Raw genomic sequence first — 21,106 nt, 5'->3', positions numbered from 1 at the left:
CTCTATTTACATCTTCATCAGAAAAACTCATGGTGGACCGAGTAGAAAGAGTAGGAGATCTTGACTTCATCAAAAATGGTGATGAGAGCAGAGAGAGAATTGGTTCCAAAGAAGGTGAATGGCTCCGATATATAAGAATTCTGTAGGTGCCAAAGACGTCAGAGCCGAGGGTTTATACTGCTCTCACGAAGTCTTGGATCCAGCATTGACTGTCTGCTCTGAGGGTTCTGCTGGAGCCGATAGTCTTGCAACTTTCTGCTTCGGCTCTAAGGAGGATTTTGGCACCAAAGAAGTACATTTTTGAGATTTGTCTGACTTGTCAGATTTGGTAGAGGACTCTGGTGATATAGCCTCAGAGAAGGGAGTTTTCATCAGACCCTTCAAAATAAGCTTATTCTTGTGCTCCATAAGAGCCCTCTGGTTGAAACCATGGTATATGGAGCATGACTATTGGAGGTGAAGAGGCCCCAAGCAATATGCACACAAAGTGTGGAAATCACCAAGGGGCATCTTCTTTTCAACTGCTTGCACTTTTTGAAACCAAGAGGTTTCCCTCCCTGTTTTTGTGACATTTTAAACAGCTATGAAAAAAAAAGGAATTAAACAAGAAAAACAAGAAAAACTCACTCACACAAGGATACAAACACACCAGAAAGTCCTCTAATTTAAATGGACACAGAAGAAAAGAAGAAAACTGAAAGATGGGAAGAAAACCTCTTTTTTTTTTTTTTTTTGGAAAATTGTCCTCTAACTAAAAATGGGACAATAAAATAGAAAGGGGGTAGAAAAGAGGGGTAAACATCCTCTAACTTAAGTGGAAGTTATTTAGATGTCCTCTAACTGAAACAGACGCTAACGGGAGAGGGTAAAGAGGCAAACACTCACTCTAAAATATAGAAAAAGCAGAGTAAGGGTATATACACATATATAAAATAGTAAAGAATATTAAAGAATAAAAAGACACAATATACTATGACACATAGTAATAAATTAGAAAAACACTTAGGCCAGAGCTTGCTTCAGAACTTTCTTCACAGAGTGGCAAACGAGATCTGAGGAAGTTAGGGAGTTGCATTATGGGTAAGGAAAAATGCCCATGAGATTTGCTGAAGGCCTTGAGCTTTTGAAATGGTCGAGATGGATCTGATGGATCGGAGCCCACCCAACAGTGAGAATAAAGGTGAGACTGACAACATCACATCGTAATTTTTCATATATCGTTTTCTTAATTTTTTTTATCCTTTAGAAGCTCTTTCTCTATAATATCCACAAGTATGTCCATTAACTCCAACTGACTCTTACGCATTGGATAGTTGTTTACCTTAGACTATATAATGACTGATCATTAACATTCAAAAACGATCACGCTGATTGGTCAAGCCCAACCAGTGTGCCTGCTGTAAATCGAACAAATACTAACAGTAAAAGTCCGGCCGCTAAAGTATCATTGAGCAGCCAGACTTTTTTATCTATTGGTATATTTAGACACGCATTAGTCTGAAGTAAAGAAAGTCTGAAATTGAAATGCATGTCATTATTTAGTGACTTTCTTTCCTCATAAAATTTGTGGTTTTCCGACAAATCACTGAGTAATGAAGGTTCTAAATAATGACATGCATTTCAATTTCAAACTTTTTTTCTTTCCTTCAGACAATGCAAATCCATCCATCCTCAACCCCTTTTCCCATTTTTGCATATGGAGTCGAGGTGTCACTACAATAGTGTCAATCATCTAGAGGCAAGGTTTACATTGCATAATCTTTCTAAAAAAATAAGAGGTGGAGAAGTACTTACGAGAGCAGAGAAAATGCAAGAAAAATCAGGTATGTTCCGCAAAACTACAGAAACATACCTTATTTTCCTTGTATTTTCTCCCATCTCTCTTAACTGTAAACTGTCCAGAGGTTACAGTTTTCTTTTCCAAAAAAAAAAAAAAAAAAACAAAGAAAAACAAATGGAGATCTTCTTATCTCCATCGCTTGCTTTCCAAAGCACTGATGTACTGTGGAAACATAGGAACGGAAGTCCCATATACATGTGCAGTACATTTAACAAAGCAGGGAAATCGGGAAACAAAGCAGAAGAACATCATGGCGTCGTTATACAAAGACATTATTTAAGAAAACTAAGTAATTTGGTTCTTAAATAATGTCATTGTATAAAAGCAATAACTAACTCCTGGGTGTAGTGTATTGAAAATTTGTGGAAGGCTGGCTTTATTTAATTACTCGGGCATTGCCCTCATGATTAAACCACACCAACCATGGGTAAATCTTAATTATACCACACCCACAATGCCAGTTATTGCTATAATATACAAGAGAACTCTCCAATAATGCATAACACATTCTAGCTCCCAAAGAGTCTTCCTGTCTCCCAGTTAAATACTAGAGATAAAACTGAATGGCAAATACATAATTTGATTCAGGGGAAAACACTTTCATACAAAAACTAAGTCAAATGAACTGATAATGTATTAATCAATTTGCAATGTTATGTAACAGAAGAGGTGGCTTGTTATCAACTGTGAGGGCAGAAGTTGCAGAATGTATTTCTTGTTCTGCTACTTGAGTTGTCTTATATACTTTCAATGTGACCAATGCACACACATTCTAAATCAGGCTACATAGTCCACATCATATTTAGTATAGTATAACTGAAGTGTATGCAATCTGAAACAATAGCTCAAAGAACAATCTTAATATAACTTTAATATCTGTACTTGTATTAATACAGACCTTCACAGAATTTAGGTAAATCAAAACATCTTCAAATTGTTTAAGCAGAAAGAAACAGGATGCCATGCACTGACGCCCAGGAATTGTATCTGAAACAACAAACAAACAAAAAATACCTATTAAGAGACAAAAAGCATAAAAATCAAAAACTGTTGGACTTGTACATATATGTATATACATTTATTTTTATTTTACATTTGTTTACCGGGAAAGTCCGACTGGGTACAGACTCATTTTTAGTGGAGGCCCAGGGAGTAAACCTCCACAAATAACAGTGTGCAAAGATATATGAAAGATAGTGTTTCATAATTTAAGAAAAAAACATATGCATTATTTTTACAGTGATAAAGATTAATAGTCACATATTTTTTGCAAAAAAAAACCTTAGCAACTTTTACAGTGGTACAAGACTATAATCACATATTATACATGAAAAAATAAAAACAGTGATAAAAAACAGAACATTAATTTTTTTTAAGGAGAGGGATTTGTAATATAGAACAGTTATGATATGAACAGTGATAGGTTTATAGGGGTAGTAGGTATCACAGAGGTGTAGAACAGAAGCTATACAGATAAGGGGTGGTAGTACTAACAAGGATATGAAGGAAGAGGTCATGTAACAGCAGGGAAAAACATTATACTGAGATCTGAGGGAGAGAGTTTAGCCTGGTTTTGTACAGAAGCAAAGCCAGGTGTTGTTTAGGTGTTGTCTGTATACACACACGCACACGGTTTACTATCAAATTTCTGAAAATCACTTGGTCGAGTGATGACTTAATCAAAAAAATATACTGAAAATAAAAACATCGCCTAGGCAAAATGACGCAAACAGTAATGTCGACACATCCATATTCGACATTGTTGACATTACCCAATGTACCTTGCAGTCCAGTGATTTCCAACCGTTTTGCACGGGAGCAAGCCCCCCTGCACCTCCCACACCCCCTGCTACTTATATATACAAACTCAGAGATCGCACTACAGCCTACCTCTCAACCGTACCAAATTCCTCGGTACTTACCAGTTTTGAGGGCAAAATAAGAGTGCCACGAATTCCCGAGAGGCCCATTTAATTCCTGATTTTTTTTATATACAACTTTAAATTTATGGCTGGCATCACCACACACCGCCAGCTTATAGGGGCATGTGTGATGACATCACCTTCGTGTGACAGACTGTCTTTTGGACTGGATATCTGAAATGTTTTGGAAGGAAATAGGGATTGTTGCTCTACGTTTGTAAGGGTTGCTTCCAGGAGATTGCTGCTCTAAGCAAGAACCGGACAATTTATTTTCAAATTATGTGTAAAAGTCCATATTCAGTATTTCAATTTCAATTGCTGCTGTTCTGTGTAAGTGCGTAATTCTGTACAGGATTGCTGCTCTGTGTAAGTCCATAGCGGATTGCAAGTCCGTATTCAGTATAAGTAAGTCTGGTTTATTTTCAAATTGCGTGGTTGTCCATATTCAAGTTCGTAGCTCTGTAAAGGATTGTTCATCTGTGTAAATCTGTAGCGGATATTCAGTTTAAGTCTGTAGAGGACTGCAAGTCCGGTTGATTTTCAAATTGTGTGATTGTCCGTATTCAGTACGGAACGATTGCTGCTGCGCTAAGTAATCTTTATGTTATGTTTTTGCTCATACAAGCAATGTTTTCATGTTTTCAGTTGCTGTGTTAAGTCCGTATTTTGTGTGGTCCATATTCAGCTTTAATCTTTTCAATAGGAGTCAGTACGTAACGATTGCTGCTGCTCTAAGTAATAATGTTTGTGTGTGTGTAAGTCTGTTGAGGATTGCAGGTCCAAAGTGTGTGTTCATAGGTAGGTACTAGGCTATCTGCCCGAAGGCATTTATAAGCCTAGCCAGAATGTGTTGGCTTTCACCGCCCCCTTAGATTAGTTCCCTGTGCCTCTGTCCAGCAGAGCCACTGAAATGATCCCCAGGGTAAACTTTCTGTTTCCCATCCACTCATCAAGGTTTCTCTTGAAGAGTGTTAACGAGGAGCTCTGCCTAATGTACACTGGAATCTTGTTCCAAAGCATGGGAAGTCTCTGGGACAGGAATCTATCCCTCCAGCATGTCCTATTTATTGTTGTGGTGAGGTTTAGATCCCTAGAGTGTGTGGCTCGAGGGGATATGGGTTTCTTTAGGTGGAGCATGTCCATCAATTCTGGGTTGGACATGGCCTTGTATGTCAGGCAGAGATCACCTCTGAGTAGACAGTATGTAACAGAGTACAGCTGGAGTTTCTTCAGTCGAGCTGCATAGGGCATCTGTTTGAGGCCAGCGATCCTCTTGGTGAGGTACTTCTGTGGTCTTTCCAGCTGTTGCAGGTGTCTTGTAAGGTACATCCTAAATGGGACATTGTACTCTATGATGGGTTTGATGAGTGATGAGTAGAGGGGCAAAATGACCTCTTTTGATCTGGATGCGAACCCTTTTGTGATTAGGTGGGCCACATAGAAGGATTTTCTAACCACTTTGGCAATGCGATTATCAAAGGAGAGATTACTATTTACTTGGGTCCCCAGATCCCTTATTACGTTTTCTGTATTTAGGGGACTACCAACTATGTGGTAGTTTGTGGGTACTTTGTTTTTTCCAGAGGGGATGACTATGCATTTTTGGCATTTAGCTTGAGGCCATGATTTTGACACCAGGTATCCATCTCAGTGAGACCCTTTTGGAGGATGTCTGTGTCACCCGGAGCGTCAATTATAGCCCCTAGTTTGCAGTCGTCTGCGAACTTGTTCAGCCATAATTCTCCTGTGCTTGCCTATACCTCTGAGAAGTATATGCCGAACAGGAGAGATCCTAGGACTGAGCCCTGGGGAACGCCACTTGTAACTGGTTTAGAGTCGGACCTAGCTCCCGCAACTCTCACCATGTGGGTTCTGTCCATGAGCCAGTTGGCATCCAATCTTGTGATGTAGGGGTTTATGTTCAGGCTGGTGAGCTTGTCTATAATAACATATTGAACATAACCATTTCAGTATTATCCGGTCTGTGACAGAACCGTTTTTGGTGTTTTTCGCCAGTACGAGCTGGTGTCCTATTATTACTACAAATTATTTTTTGTGGGACTGCCTTCATTGGGATCTTGTATTAACGGAGGAGTTTTTGTGTTATTAGTGTTTTGGTTCTTCTCCGTTTTCTCCACCTTTGTGTTGTTACTAGCTTGTCTATAACACCAGAATACGGAATGGTGTTGAAGGCCTTTGCGAGGTCTACGTAGGCTGTGTGGACCACCTTTCCCTCGTTTATAGCCTTGGTAACCATCTTAAATAAGTCCACCAGGTTTAGGAGGCATAATAGGCCCTTAACAAAGTCGAACGGGGTAGGGTCCAGTGTTCTGAGGTTCCCAATGTATCTGTTAATGAGTTACATGATGATGTACTCCATAGCCTTGCAGATCAAGCTAGTCAGATTTATAGGACGGATAGCTTCCGGGGTCTGTTGTGGCTCCACCTTTGTAGAGTGGAATAACCATTGCTGTGTGCCACTCTATGGGTACGTAGCCTGTGGAGAGGCTGAGTTTGAACAGTGTGTTTAGGTGAGGGGTTAGTCCATCTTTGAGCTCGTGTAGGACGCAGCCTGGGACACTGTCCAGTCCCATTGATGCTGTGTTTTCGGCTTTGGAGAGGGCTGTTTTAACCTGAGTGTCTGTGATTTCAGGGGATCTACATTCTTCTGGTATGGTTATGGGCCCTTTTAAGGGTGAAAGGGAGGTGAAGTTTGCACTGAACCTGTCTGCCAGGATGTTGGTGATATCGGTCGGTTCAGTGTATTTTGTGCTATTCTGCACAAACTCTGAGCAGATCTGAGCACTACCATGTAGATTCTTGACATAGCTAAAGAATGCCTTGTGGTTATCTTTGGTGTCCTTGGTAATTTTTCTTTTGAAGCTAACCTTGGATGATTTTATGAGGCATCGTAGTTTCTTGCTGATACTGATCAGGGATGTCTTCCCTTCTTGGGATTTTACTATTTTCTGTACTAGTTTCCTCCTTCTATTGTATAGCTTGTTTATGGCAGGGGTCCACCAGACTGGTTTCCTTTTCTGGGAGGAGTGAGTCTTGGTTTTGTTTGGGATAGCACAATCCATGCATTCTTGTAGGTGCATTAGTAAAGGATTTTGCAGCTTGGACAGCGTTATCCTTAAGCATGAGGGCTTTGAAACTTTCCACCTCAGTCTTAAGTAACGTGAAGTTTGCTTTTGAAAAGTTTTTCATGGTGGTTTCCTTGACCGGGGGTGGGGGCAGAATGTCGATATCCAGAGTGATTAGTTTATGGTCAGATCTAACTAGTGAGTGGTTGACCTCTGATGATGACCAGGTCTAGTATGTTGTCACCTCTGGTGGGAGTGTTGACCAGTTGATCCGGGGCATTTGAGTTTATAAATTCTAGGAAATGTTGGGCAAGGGAGTTAGTACTTGAGTAGTTCTCTCAGTTAATGTTTGGGTATTGACATCACCCAATATTAGGGTGTTTGGTAAGACCTTTATTTTTCCAAGTGTTTCCAGAAACGTGGAATGGGGGTCCTGGGACATGGTGGGTGATCTGTAGCAAGCTACAATTTGAATTGCAGTTTTGTCCGTTGCTAGTTGCACGTGGATGATCTCTGAAGCATCGTGCTGTGCCACTAACATGGAGGTGTGGGTATCCTTGATGAATATGGATACGCCCCCGCATTTTGAATTTCTGTCTGGGTTCTGTGGCCGAAATGTATGGTATGAGTTGTAGCCTGGTAGTGCTGGGGTGCTCTCTGGAGCCTTAAACCAGGTTTCTTTTACTGCACATATATCGATTTTCTCCATACTGAGGAGTGCCTTGAGTGCGTGCATTTTGAGGTTTAGACTTCTGGCATTGGGTAGTATTACCCTCAGATATTTGTTAATTGTGCTATTTATGGTGGTGGGTTTGTCTTTTGAGCCTTGCCTAAAAAAGGCACTATGGGGGTGGCAAGAGCCTTGGCCAGTATTCAAAATCCTAAGGGTAACAGGTGCAAGCCGTCTCTAGCGAAGCAGCGTGGCTTGTTGAGCATGTCATCCCAGGCGGACAGACACTGGATCCCCTTTGAATGACACCAGAAACTTAGCCAATTTCTGAAATTGATAATTTTTTCTTTATACCGTGGTATCATTCTTAGTGAGGGCAGGATGCTACTCAGGGTCAGGGTCATACCGGCCTGGGCTACGTGATCAGAGAGCTCTTCCATGGCTCTTTTCATGTAGTCCAGGGAGGTATGGCTCAGGTCATTCACACCAACATGGACAATGAGAGAGTCGTATTTGTATTTGTTCTGGAGTGACCTGAGTGTTTGTGTTATGTGGCGGATTCTGGCACCCGACAGGCAGCTAACAGTAACCTTCTCCTTGTTCGGCCTAGTGAGTGGGACGTCAGTGTGCCTGACTATAGAGTCACCTATTACTAGTGTATTTGGTATGTTATTTTGCCTTAAGGGCTGTGATTGCATGGCATACTGGTTTTGTGAAGTATGTGTTTCATGGTCTGTGTTGGGGGGGGCGGGGGTGGAGATTGCTTGGATATCTGCTTTGGAGGTCTGTTGCTTTTGCAGATTTTTATTTAGAGCCTCTGAGTATGTTTTCATGTATTTATGCATGTTTTTTGCCGGTGCTGGTTTAATGGGTCTATGTGAGACTGGTGGCGTGATGCAAGTATTTCCCTTCTCCTCTTGACTGTCTGATAAAGTCTTGGGTTGAGAGAGCCTAGCCTCCAGTTTGGCTGTATAATTGCATCTCTCACATGTATTAGTGTTTGATGGTAGGAGGAGAGGGTTGTCTGTGTACATGAGGCAGTTGTAACATTGTCTCAAAATGCCCAGATTCACCAGCTGGACTGGAGAGTACACCTGAAACTGCCCATTGGACATGCCTGGTTAGATACAGTGAACTGTTTTACTGATTGGCTGGTAAGGTCGAATAGAGAGCCTTGTCCTTCTGTACAGTATGGGGGGGGTCTAGTGCTACGGTTTATTAGTGCTTGCTATGAGGTTTGAGCAAGTGTCGGGCTGAGAAATGAATGGTTTGAGTGCTTAAGTTGAAAGTTTGTCTAGTTCCAAGGGAAAAATTCAAGAGGAGATTTTGTGGCGCCAGGAATAGTTATACCCTAGCTAACCGGTGCTGCCTGGCGCACAAAACCACGTAAATGCAGTTTTTATAGCAGGGAAATGAAAGAGATAGAAATTAGCCCAAAATGGCCAATAAACTACTAATTTCTGGGCTGAAACCACTCCTCCAGGGACAGATAGATTGCTCAAAGCTCCCCTCTCTTACAGGTGAACAGAGAAACTTCCTTCTATCCAAGTAAGGTATGGGCAAACAGAGAGACTTGTAACACAGCTCTGAATTCAGCACTAACCTGAACACTGAACTATACTAGCTTAGAAAGGCAGGAAACAAGTATATTGTTTTTTTTTCAGAAAATAAAGCATATACAATCAAAAAAACACTTTAAATGCACAGAAAGGATACTTATTGTTATATATCTCAGATCAGAGCTGTAGTCAATGCCCCTAGTAACAAAGTAGGAAGTAACACAAACACAGTAAAAGCAAATGAATAAAGTGCATTTTTTAAATATATATAACAATAGAAAATGAACAAATTGATTTAAACAAGTTACCCAATTAACCAGTAAAAAGGATCAAAACTGAGCCCTTTTCCAGCAAGTCTTCAATCAAACAAGTTCTAACTGCACACTCCTGCCACTGGGGTTCAGGAGGAACCTTCTCTAAAAAGATGGCCTGGATCAGTGTTCAAGTTATACAAACAAAGCTAGATTCAGCAGGTCTGAATCTGGTCTAAGCTACAGCAACAAGGCACACCAATTTCAGAAAGAAACAGTTCAAATAAGCAGGCACATTAAGCTTGTAATCAGAAATTCCCAGCTCAGAAGGGCAGAATCCAGCCTCTCCTCCCACAAGAGTGCAGACCACAAACCTTCTTAATGTAGAATAACTGGCCTGAAGCCCAAGTGCTTAAAACATAACTAATACACTTTTAGAATAGCACACACTAAGCCTTCAATCAGCAATTCCAACCTTAGAAGGATGTAAACTACCTGTCCTGCCACAACAGTGCATACCACAAACCTTCTTAATGTAAAACAACTGGTATGAAGCCCAAGTGCTTAAACCAAAAAAACTTAGAGTAACAATTACAATTTAATCAGGCTACTACCAAGCAGTAATAAATGCAGCAGAATACATAAAACTGAGTACTTTTAAGAAGAGGCGAAAGCAAAATAAAGTATGAGGAAACAAATACAGTAAAAGCAGATGAATAAAGTGCAATTTTATTTTGAAGTGCAAGGAGAGAGGAAGGAAGAACCTAAGTGGGTTGGACTTCTCAAATCTTCTCTCTGTATTAAGTAGAGTGAACACTAGACTCAGAATATGATCTCACTGTACTCGGTTAAGTGAGCAAATGAGATGGACCCAGGAGGAGTGTTCACATACAGACTTACAGGAGGGGCGCACAATTCCAGAGCCACCAACTGCAGAGAGACACACAGCACACTATTCAGTGAAACAATTAGGTAACAGTAAAAATAAAATACAGTACTTTTAAAACTGCAAGTCTGCACTCAACAGAAGAATAAAATACAATACTGTGAGTTTGCACTTAACTTCAGCTTCTAATGCAGGTGATTGTGGCCAACCAAGTCACTCAGAAATTGAGCATAAAATGAATTCTCAAACTTTGTGGCTAGCACTTAAAAGTACAGAGGAAACCCTCTAGGCTAACAGTTAAATATCAGATAAAGAAGTGGGAATACCACAGCCTCCTCTTACAGCAAAGAGACACACAGCACACTATTCAGTGAAACAATTAGGTAACAGAAATAATGTGTGTGTGTGTGTGTGTTTGTGTTTGTGTAAAATGGTGTTAGTAAGGTTCAAATCCTGTACCTTAGATACAAGGAGGAAGAACCTGAATTCCCTGTCCACACAAGTTATGCTTGGCTCTTTGGTCTGTTCCTCTTAAAATTTGTGGTTTTCTAGCAAATTAGTGAGAACTGAATTCACTAAATAATGATAGCCGTTTAAGTTTGTCGTCCTTTCTTTCAGGAAATGCATGGTAACACAAAACATTTTATTCTAGCAACTTTTCTAAGATTATACAAGCAATGTTTAAAATATGTCCATGGTTTTGGGCCTCTCCCCCCCATAAACTTTAGCTTTTTCCAAATTTCTTGAACTGCATAGTTCTTTAGGGGAAAAGAAGTTTAGTGCTGCTTATGCTCTGTCTGTTTGTGTTGGTAGTAGCACAACAGGTAGAGTACTTGCTTTTGATGTAGAAGGCTGTGGGTTGTACTACCACAGTATGTAGATGGATTACTGATAATGTACTGTGTTGTACTTTTAAAAGGGACGGATGCTGCAGTCCTGAGAATGTCCTCTTTGGCTGAGATACTTAGTAACTTTGAACCTGTTATCAGTTTGCCATTCATTCCCTATTGCGATATTACTAGCTTATCATTTTTTAATGCAACATAGGCAATTTATTCCTCAAGCGCAACAGGCACTTTATTTGTAGATGAAACAATGAAATATAAAGATGTTTGCTAGCTGCAACCTCTTCATTAGTTACAGATCTCTTTAATGTGGAATTATTTAGATGACTTTTACTTCTGCAGAGATTGTGCATATGTACTGATACTGGTGGATTGTAGAAGTTTGAGTAGACTTTTATGTTGGAAATGTTCTGAATTGGGCAGTTTTGTCATTATTGGTTCATGCATTTTGTTTCCTTGCTTACTGGAAAAATGTTCAAAACAATAAAGTTAAATCAAGCTCTAACAAGTGTGCTGTATTATACAAGGAATCAGGAAGGTGTATCAAAGAACACATGTATGTTTCATGTGCAAGGGGCCTATGATTTGAAAACAGCCCAAAGGTAATCTTTATCCGCCACTGGCCAGATGCTTTTTCTTTGACTGTGGGGGTTTCAATGCGTTTTCAATGAATGTGAGTTTACTTTCAAGGGCAGAGAAGTTTGAATGGTAAGTATATTTTCATTGTGAGACTGCATTGCTTTGTTTAGCAGATGTCTACTACTGTTTGTGCTATACATGTAAAATAAAAGCTTTAAATGAAATCCAAATAATCATTGTAGACGTAAAACAGTATGCACATTAGTGTTTATGGTAAATGGGGGGAAATAGCCAAGTAATGGGAGACTGGAATGGCTACAAGGGGAGGGCTGTGTATGGGGAGTCCCATTCAACCATGATTTTGTGAGGGGGGAAGGGTGGCAAACTCAAAGAAAGCCCTGGGCGGCACAAACTCTAGTTATACCACTGATTAGTAGGCCATGGAGAATGACGTTTGGAGGTCTTAGCAAACTATAATATTCTTTTGCTAAGATTAGAGCATTGCCTACCATTAAATGCCCTACTTTTACCACAAAACCCACATACTGCAAGTCACCAAAAACAAAATCCTAAGGTTCATCTTCTCCCTTTCCAGTGATCATCATTGCTACTCATTTAAAAAAAATGGTTACCATTTACTACAGGGTCTGTGGGCCATATTTTGGTTGTCTGTTCTTCAGTTTGCATTTGAAAGTTGGTATCCCACAATTCCATCAGCATGGGTGAGGTTACATAATTATGTATGTAAATTTTATGTTAATCAGCGTACAGATTTGTACCTCTTTTTCATAGGCCTTTGTCCAGATTTTTAATGTTTTCAGGTTGAGAGGCATGAACTACAGTGAGGAAAAGGGTACATTTCCCGATTCCCACTGTAGTGCGATCTCCAAGCAGAACGTCAACCTCACAACAGCGAATGCACACTAGCATTCGCTGTTATGGACTCAACCATTTTCGGTTCGGCATTACGAGAACTGGAAAACAGCCTTTCAACCATCCCAGTTCAAGTTACTGCCATTCAAAAATGTGATTGCAAACACACACACACACACACACACACACACACACACACACACACACACACACACACACACAGAGTTCTACAACAAGAATTAGTTAAAGAAATAGAAAGTTTCAGGCCATTTGAAAGCAAAGCTAAGAGTCAGAAGAATTTTCATTTCTTTATCTTTTTTGAGTTTATTTTAACAGTCTGTATCTGTTTTTGCTAAGCTCTTTAAGCCTTTAGTCAGTAATTCCAGTAAACAGCTTCACTGCATTTTGCCATTTAAGTGGTCTAACTGCTGGATTTAAACCCAGGATCTTTCTTGTGAGACAAGTGAAAGACAGGCTAGTTCAGGAGTTGTGATTGCCTTAAGGCACTTCCAGGCCATTCAACAATAGAGCTAAGTGTCTGGCGAATTCCCACTCTCCCACTCTGTTCATGTTGTGTTCTTTTAAACTGCTGTTAGTTTGAGAAAATTTCAGGCCATTCAACAAAAAAAGCTAAGTGTCTGTAGGTTTTTCATGTCTTTGCAAGTTACTTTAAGAGACTGCATCTGTTTAGCTAAGATCTATAAACCTACAGTCAGTAATTTCAGTAAATAGTTGCATTGCATTTTGCTATTTAAGTGATCTACTTGTTGGAATTAAACCCTGGTTTCTTTCTTGTAAGAAGAGTGACTAACAGGCATATTCAAGTGTTGTGATTACTTCAAGGCAGTCCCAGGCCATTCAATAACAGAGCCAAGTGTCTGAAGAATTTTCCCAGCCTCCCACCTTGTTCTTGCTGTGTCCTTAAAACTACTGTATTTTTTATCTTCCACCTTCTCTCTCTCTCTCTTCCACTGACTGTTATTAATAAGTACAAACATATATTTTTCTGAAGCCACTCCCTGTAAGCTATTTAAATACATTTGCCTTCCCACTGTACTCCACAGATCCAGTATGCTGGGTGTCCACCAATCCAATCCATATTGTGCCTGTTCTTACTATAAACTTATTGCTGGAACCTTCCACCCTGCCTTATCTCATTTGCAAATACTAACAAACACTAGAAGATCACACTGTGAAATTCCTATCCTCTGAGTGCTGAATCTCAAGATGCTCTTTCCTTCATAACTTGCTACTTACATAATGCAATACCCAGAAGTATTATTAATCTTACTTTTAAACTGCAAAATCTGGAGCAGTCTATCAATTACTGGTGTGCCTTATGTGCCTTTCTGTATTTTACCATAATTATCTATACCCTCTGCCACATTTGCTTTACTTGTATAAACACCTAAGCAGTAGACAAGATGGAAGATCAGCCTGCTAGTTTCAGCTCTGTTGCCAGCCCTTTAGCACTATGTCTCATGAAACAGAACAAACTGCCTAATGCTTACAGCTAATAAACCTGTACTCACACTAATAATTCCATATGTGAGAGGTGTATATACCTAATTAATCTGTAGACTTCCCTCTCAACTAAAAACTTGCCATGTGAGCTTCATATTCCTCCGCCACAATCCTTCACTGATCACACTAAATGTCTTAGTATATACTGAGGCTTTAAAAGAATCACTCCCATTGTCTTCTAGACATAGGAAGATTAAGTCTCTGCAAAAATCAGGCCATTCATCCTTGTCAAGTCATCCTCAGCAAAGACACTCCAAATCTACCACTTTGAACCACAATGGTAATAAAAATGTTTAGTGATAGGTGACTACTATCAGACACACTAACTCATCACTCACAAGCCAGGACAAAGAGAGGGTTACAGTGAGTTGTCTTGGAAATGTCTTGATCTCTGACATTATAAGGGCTCTATTGAGCCTAACTCTTGAAATATATGATTATGACATGGTAAAGGTAAACGGTACAGTGAATGACTTTAGACATAAAATGCTAAGGGACATGAGGAGACATGTCAGACCTTTCCATGCATGCTAAAATGCAGATAAGACACTAGTTCTAAGTAGAATCCTTCCATAAGCCAAAATGATCCCTGGATACAAAGGAAAGATAATTGGCTTCAATAATTGGTTAAATAGCTGATGTCATTCCAGTGGGATCCAGTATGTGTCGGCATGGGATGAAATACTCAATAGTCCAAAACTCTCTAAGGATGGCCTGCACCTCTTGTTCCAAGGCTTTTGCAAACTGGTTTATAGTCGTTGCTGCCAAATCCCCATAATACCTTTTTTTAGACAGAGTTCAATTGAGGGATGATCCAATGTAACTAACACATCAATCTCCAAATTGGATCACGTCAAGGTGGCTTTCTTCAATGTGAGAAGTCTAATCAATAAACTGAAGCACTCCTGCATTTGGAAAACATCCACACCAAGGCACCTCAATTTTTTTCTTCCCCACACAGACTCAGGGCATTCTTTTTGAAATTAAGTAATCTAAAGTCCCATAAAAATATTATATCACAGTTTTATTTCTTACACCACTATAAATAAACAAAAACAATCCTTAAACTGTTTAGTAGATGCAACCCCCATTTTCTAAAGGATAATATCAAAAGCATTAAAAAAAAAAAAAAGTGTCTGAAGAATTTTCCCAGCCTCCCACCTTGTTCTTGCTGTGTCCTTAAATCTACTGTATTTTTTATCTTCCACCTTCTCTCTCTCTCTCTCTTCCACTGACTGTTATTAATAAGTACAAACATATATTTTTCTGAAGCCACTCCCTGTAAGCTATTTAAATACATTTGCCTTCCCACTGTACTCCACAGATCCAGTATGCTGGGTGTCCACCAATCCAATCCATATTGTGCCTGTTCTTACTATAAACTTATTGCTGGAACCTTCCACCCTGTCTTATCTCATTTGCAAATACTAACAAACACTAGAAGATCACACTGTGAAATTCCTATCCTCTGAGTGCTGAATCTCAAGATGCTCTTTCCTTCATAACTTGCTACTTACATAATGCAATACCCAGAAGTATTATTAATCTTACTTTTAAACTGCAAAATCTGGAGCAGTCTATCAATTACTGGTTTGCCTTATGTGCCTTTCTGTATTTTACCATAATTATCTATACCCTCTGCCACATTTGCTTTACTTGTATAAACACCTAAGCAGTAGACAAGATGGAAGATCAGCCTGCTAGTTTCAGCTCTGTTGCCAGCCCTTTAGCACTATGTCTCATGAAACAGAACAAACTGCCTAATGCTTACAGCTAATAAACCTGTACTCACACTAATAATTCCATATGTGAGAGGTGTATATACCTAATTAATCTGTAGACTTCCCTCTCAACTAAAACTTGCCATGTGAGCTTCATATTCCTCCGCCACAATCCTTCACTGATCACACTAAATGTCTTAGTATATACTGAGGCTTTAAAAGAATCACTCCCATTGTCTTCTAGACATAGGAAGATTAAGTCTCTGCAAAAATCAGGCCATTCATCCTTGTCAAGTCATCCTCAGCAAAGACACTCCAAATCTACCACTTTGAACCACAATGGTAATAAAAATGTTTAGTGATAGGTGACTACTATCAGACACACTAACTCATCACTCACAAGCCAGGACAAAGAGAGGGTTACAGTGAGTTGTCTTGGAAATGTCTTGATCTCTGACATTATAAGGGCTCTATTGAGCCTAACTCTTGAAATATATGATTATGACATGGTAAAGGTAAACGGTACAGTGAATGACTTTAGACATAAAATGCTAAGGGACATGAGGAGACATGTCAGACCTTTCCATGCATGCTAAAATGCAGATAAGACACTAGTTCTAAGTAGAATCCTTCCATAAGCCAAAATGATCCCTGGATACAAAGGAAAGATAATTGGCTTCAATAATTGGTTAAATAGCTGATGTCATTCCAGTGGGATCCAGTATGTGTCGGCATGGGATGAAATACTCAATAGTCCAAAACTCTCTAAGGATGGCCTGCACCTCTTGTTCCAAGGCTTTTGCAAACTGGTTTATAGTCGTTGCTGCCAAATCCCCATAATACCTTTTTTTAGACAGAGTTCAATTGAGGGATGATCCAATGTAACTAACACATCAATCTCCAAATTGGATCACGTCAAGGTGGCTTTCTTCAATGTGAGAAGTCTAATCAATAAACTGAAGCACTCCTGCATTTGGAAAACATCCACACCAAGGCACCTCAATTTTTTTCTTCCCCACACAGACTCAGGGCATTCTTTTTGAAATTAAGTAATCTAAAGTCCCATAAAAATATTATATCACAGTTTTATTTCTTACACCACTATAAATAAACAAAAACAATCCTTAAACTGTTTAGTAGATGCAACCCCCATTTTCTAAAGGATAATATCAAAAGCATTAAAAAAAAAAAAAAAAAAACTTGAAGAACACTACAAGGCCCACTGAAGGAATCCATGAACTTTGACTGACCTCTAAAGTCAAACATAATTATAATGCCTTATTCAGTTATTTTAGAAAAAAATGAAAAAATAAAAAACAATTTCCTGTGTGTTGCACTGAACTTCATAATGATGCCTCCTATTTTAACTGAAAAGACATTGTCGATTTCCTTGCAAACAAATTTAGTGCCAATTTCCGCTCAATACATCTCTCCAAAGCCCTGAAATATCTGAATGTCTTACTCCCCCAATTATCTCTAAAGATTATTTACAGAAAGTGCTAAGACCAAAAATACTTCCTCTATGAGACCTGACAATGTATCTGGTTGCTTAATTAACAGTGTTAAACATTCTCTTGCAAACACACTCCTTAAAATGTTAAATTCGAAGTTATGTACTTTCCATAACTTGGCATCTATGTTGCCCATTTTCATTCTTCCTCATTGATGGGTTACTGATCCGACCCTTGGATTCCACTAGGCCGCATTTTCAAGACTTAGATTCTAGTCTCAAACTCCTCCCTATACCCACACTGCATGCACCACACCATCCCCAACTCCTCAGACATAGTTTGATGTTCTACTGCCCATTAGAGCGACAGAACAAGCAGAAAAAAAAGGATTGAGGCTCAAATCTGGAACACATGTGTTCCAAAACTCATCCAAAGATCCTTCTAGGAGTGACAAGGCTGGGGGATGGCTGAGAGCGAAGGTGGGGAAGAATGAAAATGAACAACACAGTTATATTATATTATATATAACAGTTATATTAAGTACATAACTTCTAAATCTGATGTTGTCCTTTTCATTCTTCCTCACTGATGGGTCAGAGTCACCAGCTGTGCAACTCCTGGGAGGCCCTCAAGGAAGGATATGCTGAAGCACTGTCGAGCCAAAGGAAGCCCTGCTTCTGGAGACAATGTCTAATTTGTAATGTGTAACAAAGGTATGAGTTTTGACCAAGTGGCTGCAACACGCATATCATCAACTGAAATTCTACACGTAAAAGCCAAGGAGGCAGCCACAGATCTACTGGAGTGGGCTCTAGGGGCCTGAGGCAATTCCAAACCTTTCTGAGAATAAGTCTATGAAACATAATCAGTAATCCATTTGGCCAAAGTAATTCTGAAACTGATTCATCTAAATGGTTGGGGATACAGCTACAAACAGCTGATCAGACTTCCTGTACTGTTTTGTTCTGTGAAGATAAAAACACAGTTGTCAATGAACATCAAAAAGATGCAGCATATATTTGCCTTTACTAGTAAAGTTCAGAAAGAAAACTGGCAGCTGTATTGATTGATTAATGGTAGTCTCCATGGCCACTTTAGGCATAAAGGAAGGGTTAGTTCATAGACATGCCCTATCTTTATGAAAAATTATGTAAGGTGGCCTTTTTGCTGAAGTAGTAGCTACCCTAAATATTGCTTTACAAGAAAGAAACTTCATGTCACAAATTGTTTGCTGGTTCAAAGGGTTTCTGAGTCAACCCCTGGAGGACAACCATGAGGTCCCAAAGGGGAGTAGGATCTTTTATGGGAGGTCGATGGATGAAGATTCCTTTCTTAATAATTTTACATAACCTGGAAGCTGATAAGAGAGAGATTCTTTTCCGGCATGAAAATTGGATATTGCAGCTAGCTGACGTTTAATGGTGGAAAAACTAAACCTTTCCTTGAAATGTGTACTGAAGAAAAACACAAACTAGCTCATGCTCGAGACCAGGGATCTGCGTCTTAGCTGGAAGGCGACAAACGAGATCTGAGGAGTTGGGGATGGTGTGGTGCATTGTAGCTAGAGGAAGGAGATCAAGACTAGGATCCAAGTCTTGAAAATGCATCCGAGCTGGATCTGTAACCCATCAGTGAGAAAGAATGAACAGGACAGCGTCAGATCCAAAGTTAGCTTTTCATTTTGCCCCTGATGAGTGCTGCCCTACAGTGGTGATGCCCTTCATAAGAGTGGTCTTGCAACCAGCTGGGGTAATTAAGGACATATCAGCTTCATCTATAAAACCATGCAATGTATTCTAACTGACCTCATAAACTACAAAGTCAAGACTCTTATTAGACCTGAACCCAAACAGTTTGGTTTTGTCCGTGGTGGATCCTGTCTATTGAATCTGGTAAACTTATTATGGAAGGGTTACGGAGCAATAGCTAGTGGCCATGCAGTACACAGAGTATCTTGACCTGGCCAAGGCCTTGAACACCATTCTCCATGTCAGCATCATGCAGAAACTAAATGTTTTAAAAACAGGTCCACAGAAGTTAAGATGGATAACAAAACTGTCTGAAAGACAAAAAAATAAGTTATGTACTCACCATAATGTTCCATGTGAGTTGTTCATCTCGCCTTCATTCTTATTGATGGGTTTGGAGCCGATCCTCGGCTCCAACTCAGCCAAATGCAAAAGCTCGAGGTCTTCAACCAGCTCATGGCCTACTCCCTATCCCATGATGCACTGGTGATTCCCTCAGATCTTGTTTGCTGCTAAGAAATATATATATATATATATATATATATATATATATATATATATATATATATATATATATATGTCACTCTTGATATACCAATAGTATAGAAAAACACTAGACAAGGTTCACATACAAACATGCTTTGCCTTAAATCTCAGTCCTCAAGAAGCCTGGATGAGGGTTGGAGGGTGGGACGTAAGAATGAAGGTGAGATGAACAACTCACATGAACGTTATGCTGAGTACATAACTTTTTTATGTGAAGTTGTTTTATCTCGCCTTCATTTTTACTGATGGGTCAGCGTCCCAAGCACCATCTTTCTTGGGTGTCTCATGGGAGTATATTCTTCAGGACAGTGGAACCAAAGGAAGCCCTGTCCCTGGAGGCCCTATCTACTTTGTAATGAGTGATAAAAGTATGCGGCCTTGACCAAGTGGCTGCTGCACAAATAGTATCTATCGGTAATTTAGCGGTGAAGGCTGAAGAGGTGGAGACAGCTCTAGCTGAGTGGGCCTTTTGTTTTGTAGGGGTATATTCACTGAAGAATAAGTAAAGGAAATACAATCCGATAACCATTTTGATAAAGTGGTTTTACAACAGGAGCTCTTTTCTTGGAATCTGAGAAAGAAATGAAGAGCTGTTCTGTTTTCCTGAAATCCTTGGTCCTATCTAGATAGAAACAAAGCTGTCTGTGAATATCAAGCGTGTGCAGCATATACTCCACCTTATTGCCATATTCAGGGAAGAAGACAGGCAACTCTATGGACTGATTGAGGCTCATTGCTGAACATACTTTTGGTAAAAATGAGGGATTCGTCTGAAGAGAAACTCTATCATTATGAAAAATTAGATATGGGGGTTTAATGGACATGGCCTTTGACTCTGAAACCCTCCGACTGTAAGTAATGGCTACTAGAAATATGGTTTTCCATGTGAGATACTTTTGGTCACATGAGGAGGCTGGTTCAAAAGGAGGTAGGATGATTCTTGAAAGAAAAAAATTCAGGCTCCACTGAGTAATTGGAGATTTGATGGGTGGTCTCAAATGTATAGTACCTTTGAGACATGCCTTGGAAAGTCTATGTGACATGATATTGGATCCTTCATCACCAAGATGAAAGTTAAATATTGCAGCCAACTGAACTCGAATAGTAGCGGCAGCTGCCCTTCACTGAAAAGCTTAGATAAAACCTCTAAAATAGAGGATACTAACTAAATAAGGATCAATATCGTTTTGTAATGCCCATATTGAAAATGCTTTCCATTTGCTGAGATATAACTTTCTGGTAGATGATTTGCGAGAGGATGTCAAAATATGCTGTGCTGCAGCTGAAAAATTCTGTAACCTGGCTATGTTTGGAAAAGGAGCAGCCAAGCTGTCAGTTTGAGGACTGAAGGGATGGATGGAGAGCCCCCGATGAGTGAATCAGGTCATCTGGAACTGGGTCCAGGATCCAGGGTTCTTCCAATAGATGAGGCCAAAGAAAGGGAAACCAAATCTGGTGAGGCTAGCAGGGTGCTGTTAGAATGACTGCCCTTCCCAGAGCACTGGCTTTCTGTAAAACTTTGGGCATCAGTGGTAAAGGTGGAAAAGCATAAAGAAGACCCGAGGGGCCACTTGTGAACAAGTGCATCCCTTGGGGCATCCCCTT

The 21,106-nt window shown here is 39.8% G+C and overlaps 1 protein-coding gene across 1 annotated transcript in view; it reads right to left on the bottom strand.

Annotated features, from left to right (window-relative positions):
* Window positions 1–21,106, bottom strand: part of TTC26 (tetratricopeptide repeat domain 26) — a 2,373,990-nt gene that overhangs the window by 667,435 nt on the left and 1,685,449 nt on the right. Inside the window, exon 13 of the mRNA XM_044073993.1 lies at window positions 2,739–2,827. Within this exon, the coding sequence (XP_043929928.1) occupies window positions 2,739–2,827 (89 nt within the window). The remainder of the gene's footprint in view (window positions 1–2,738; window positions 2,828–21,106) is intronic.

This window comes from Protopterus annectens, chromosome 1.part1 (genome assembly GCF_019279795.1).
Source record: "Protopterus annectens isolate FY-2018-M chromosome 1.part1, PAN1.0, whole genome shotgun sequence".
Taxonomy (NCBI): Eukaryota; Metazoa; Chordata; order Ceratodontiformes; family Protopteridae; genus Protopterus; species Protopterus annectens.
The sequence above is the reverse complement of the archived record's forward strand: the minus strand, read 5'-3'. Positions and strand labels throughout refer to the sequence as shown.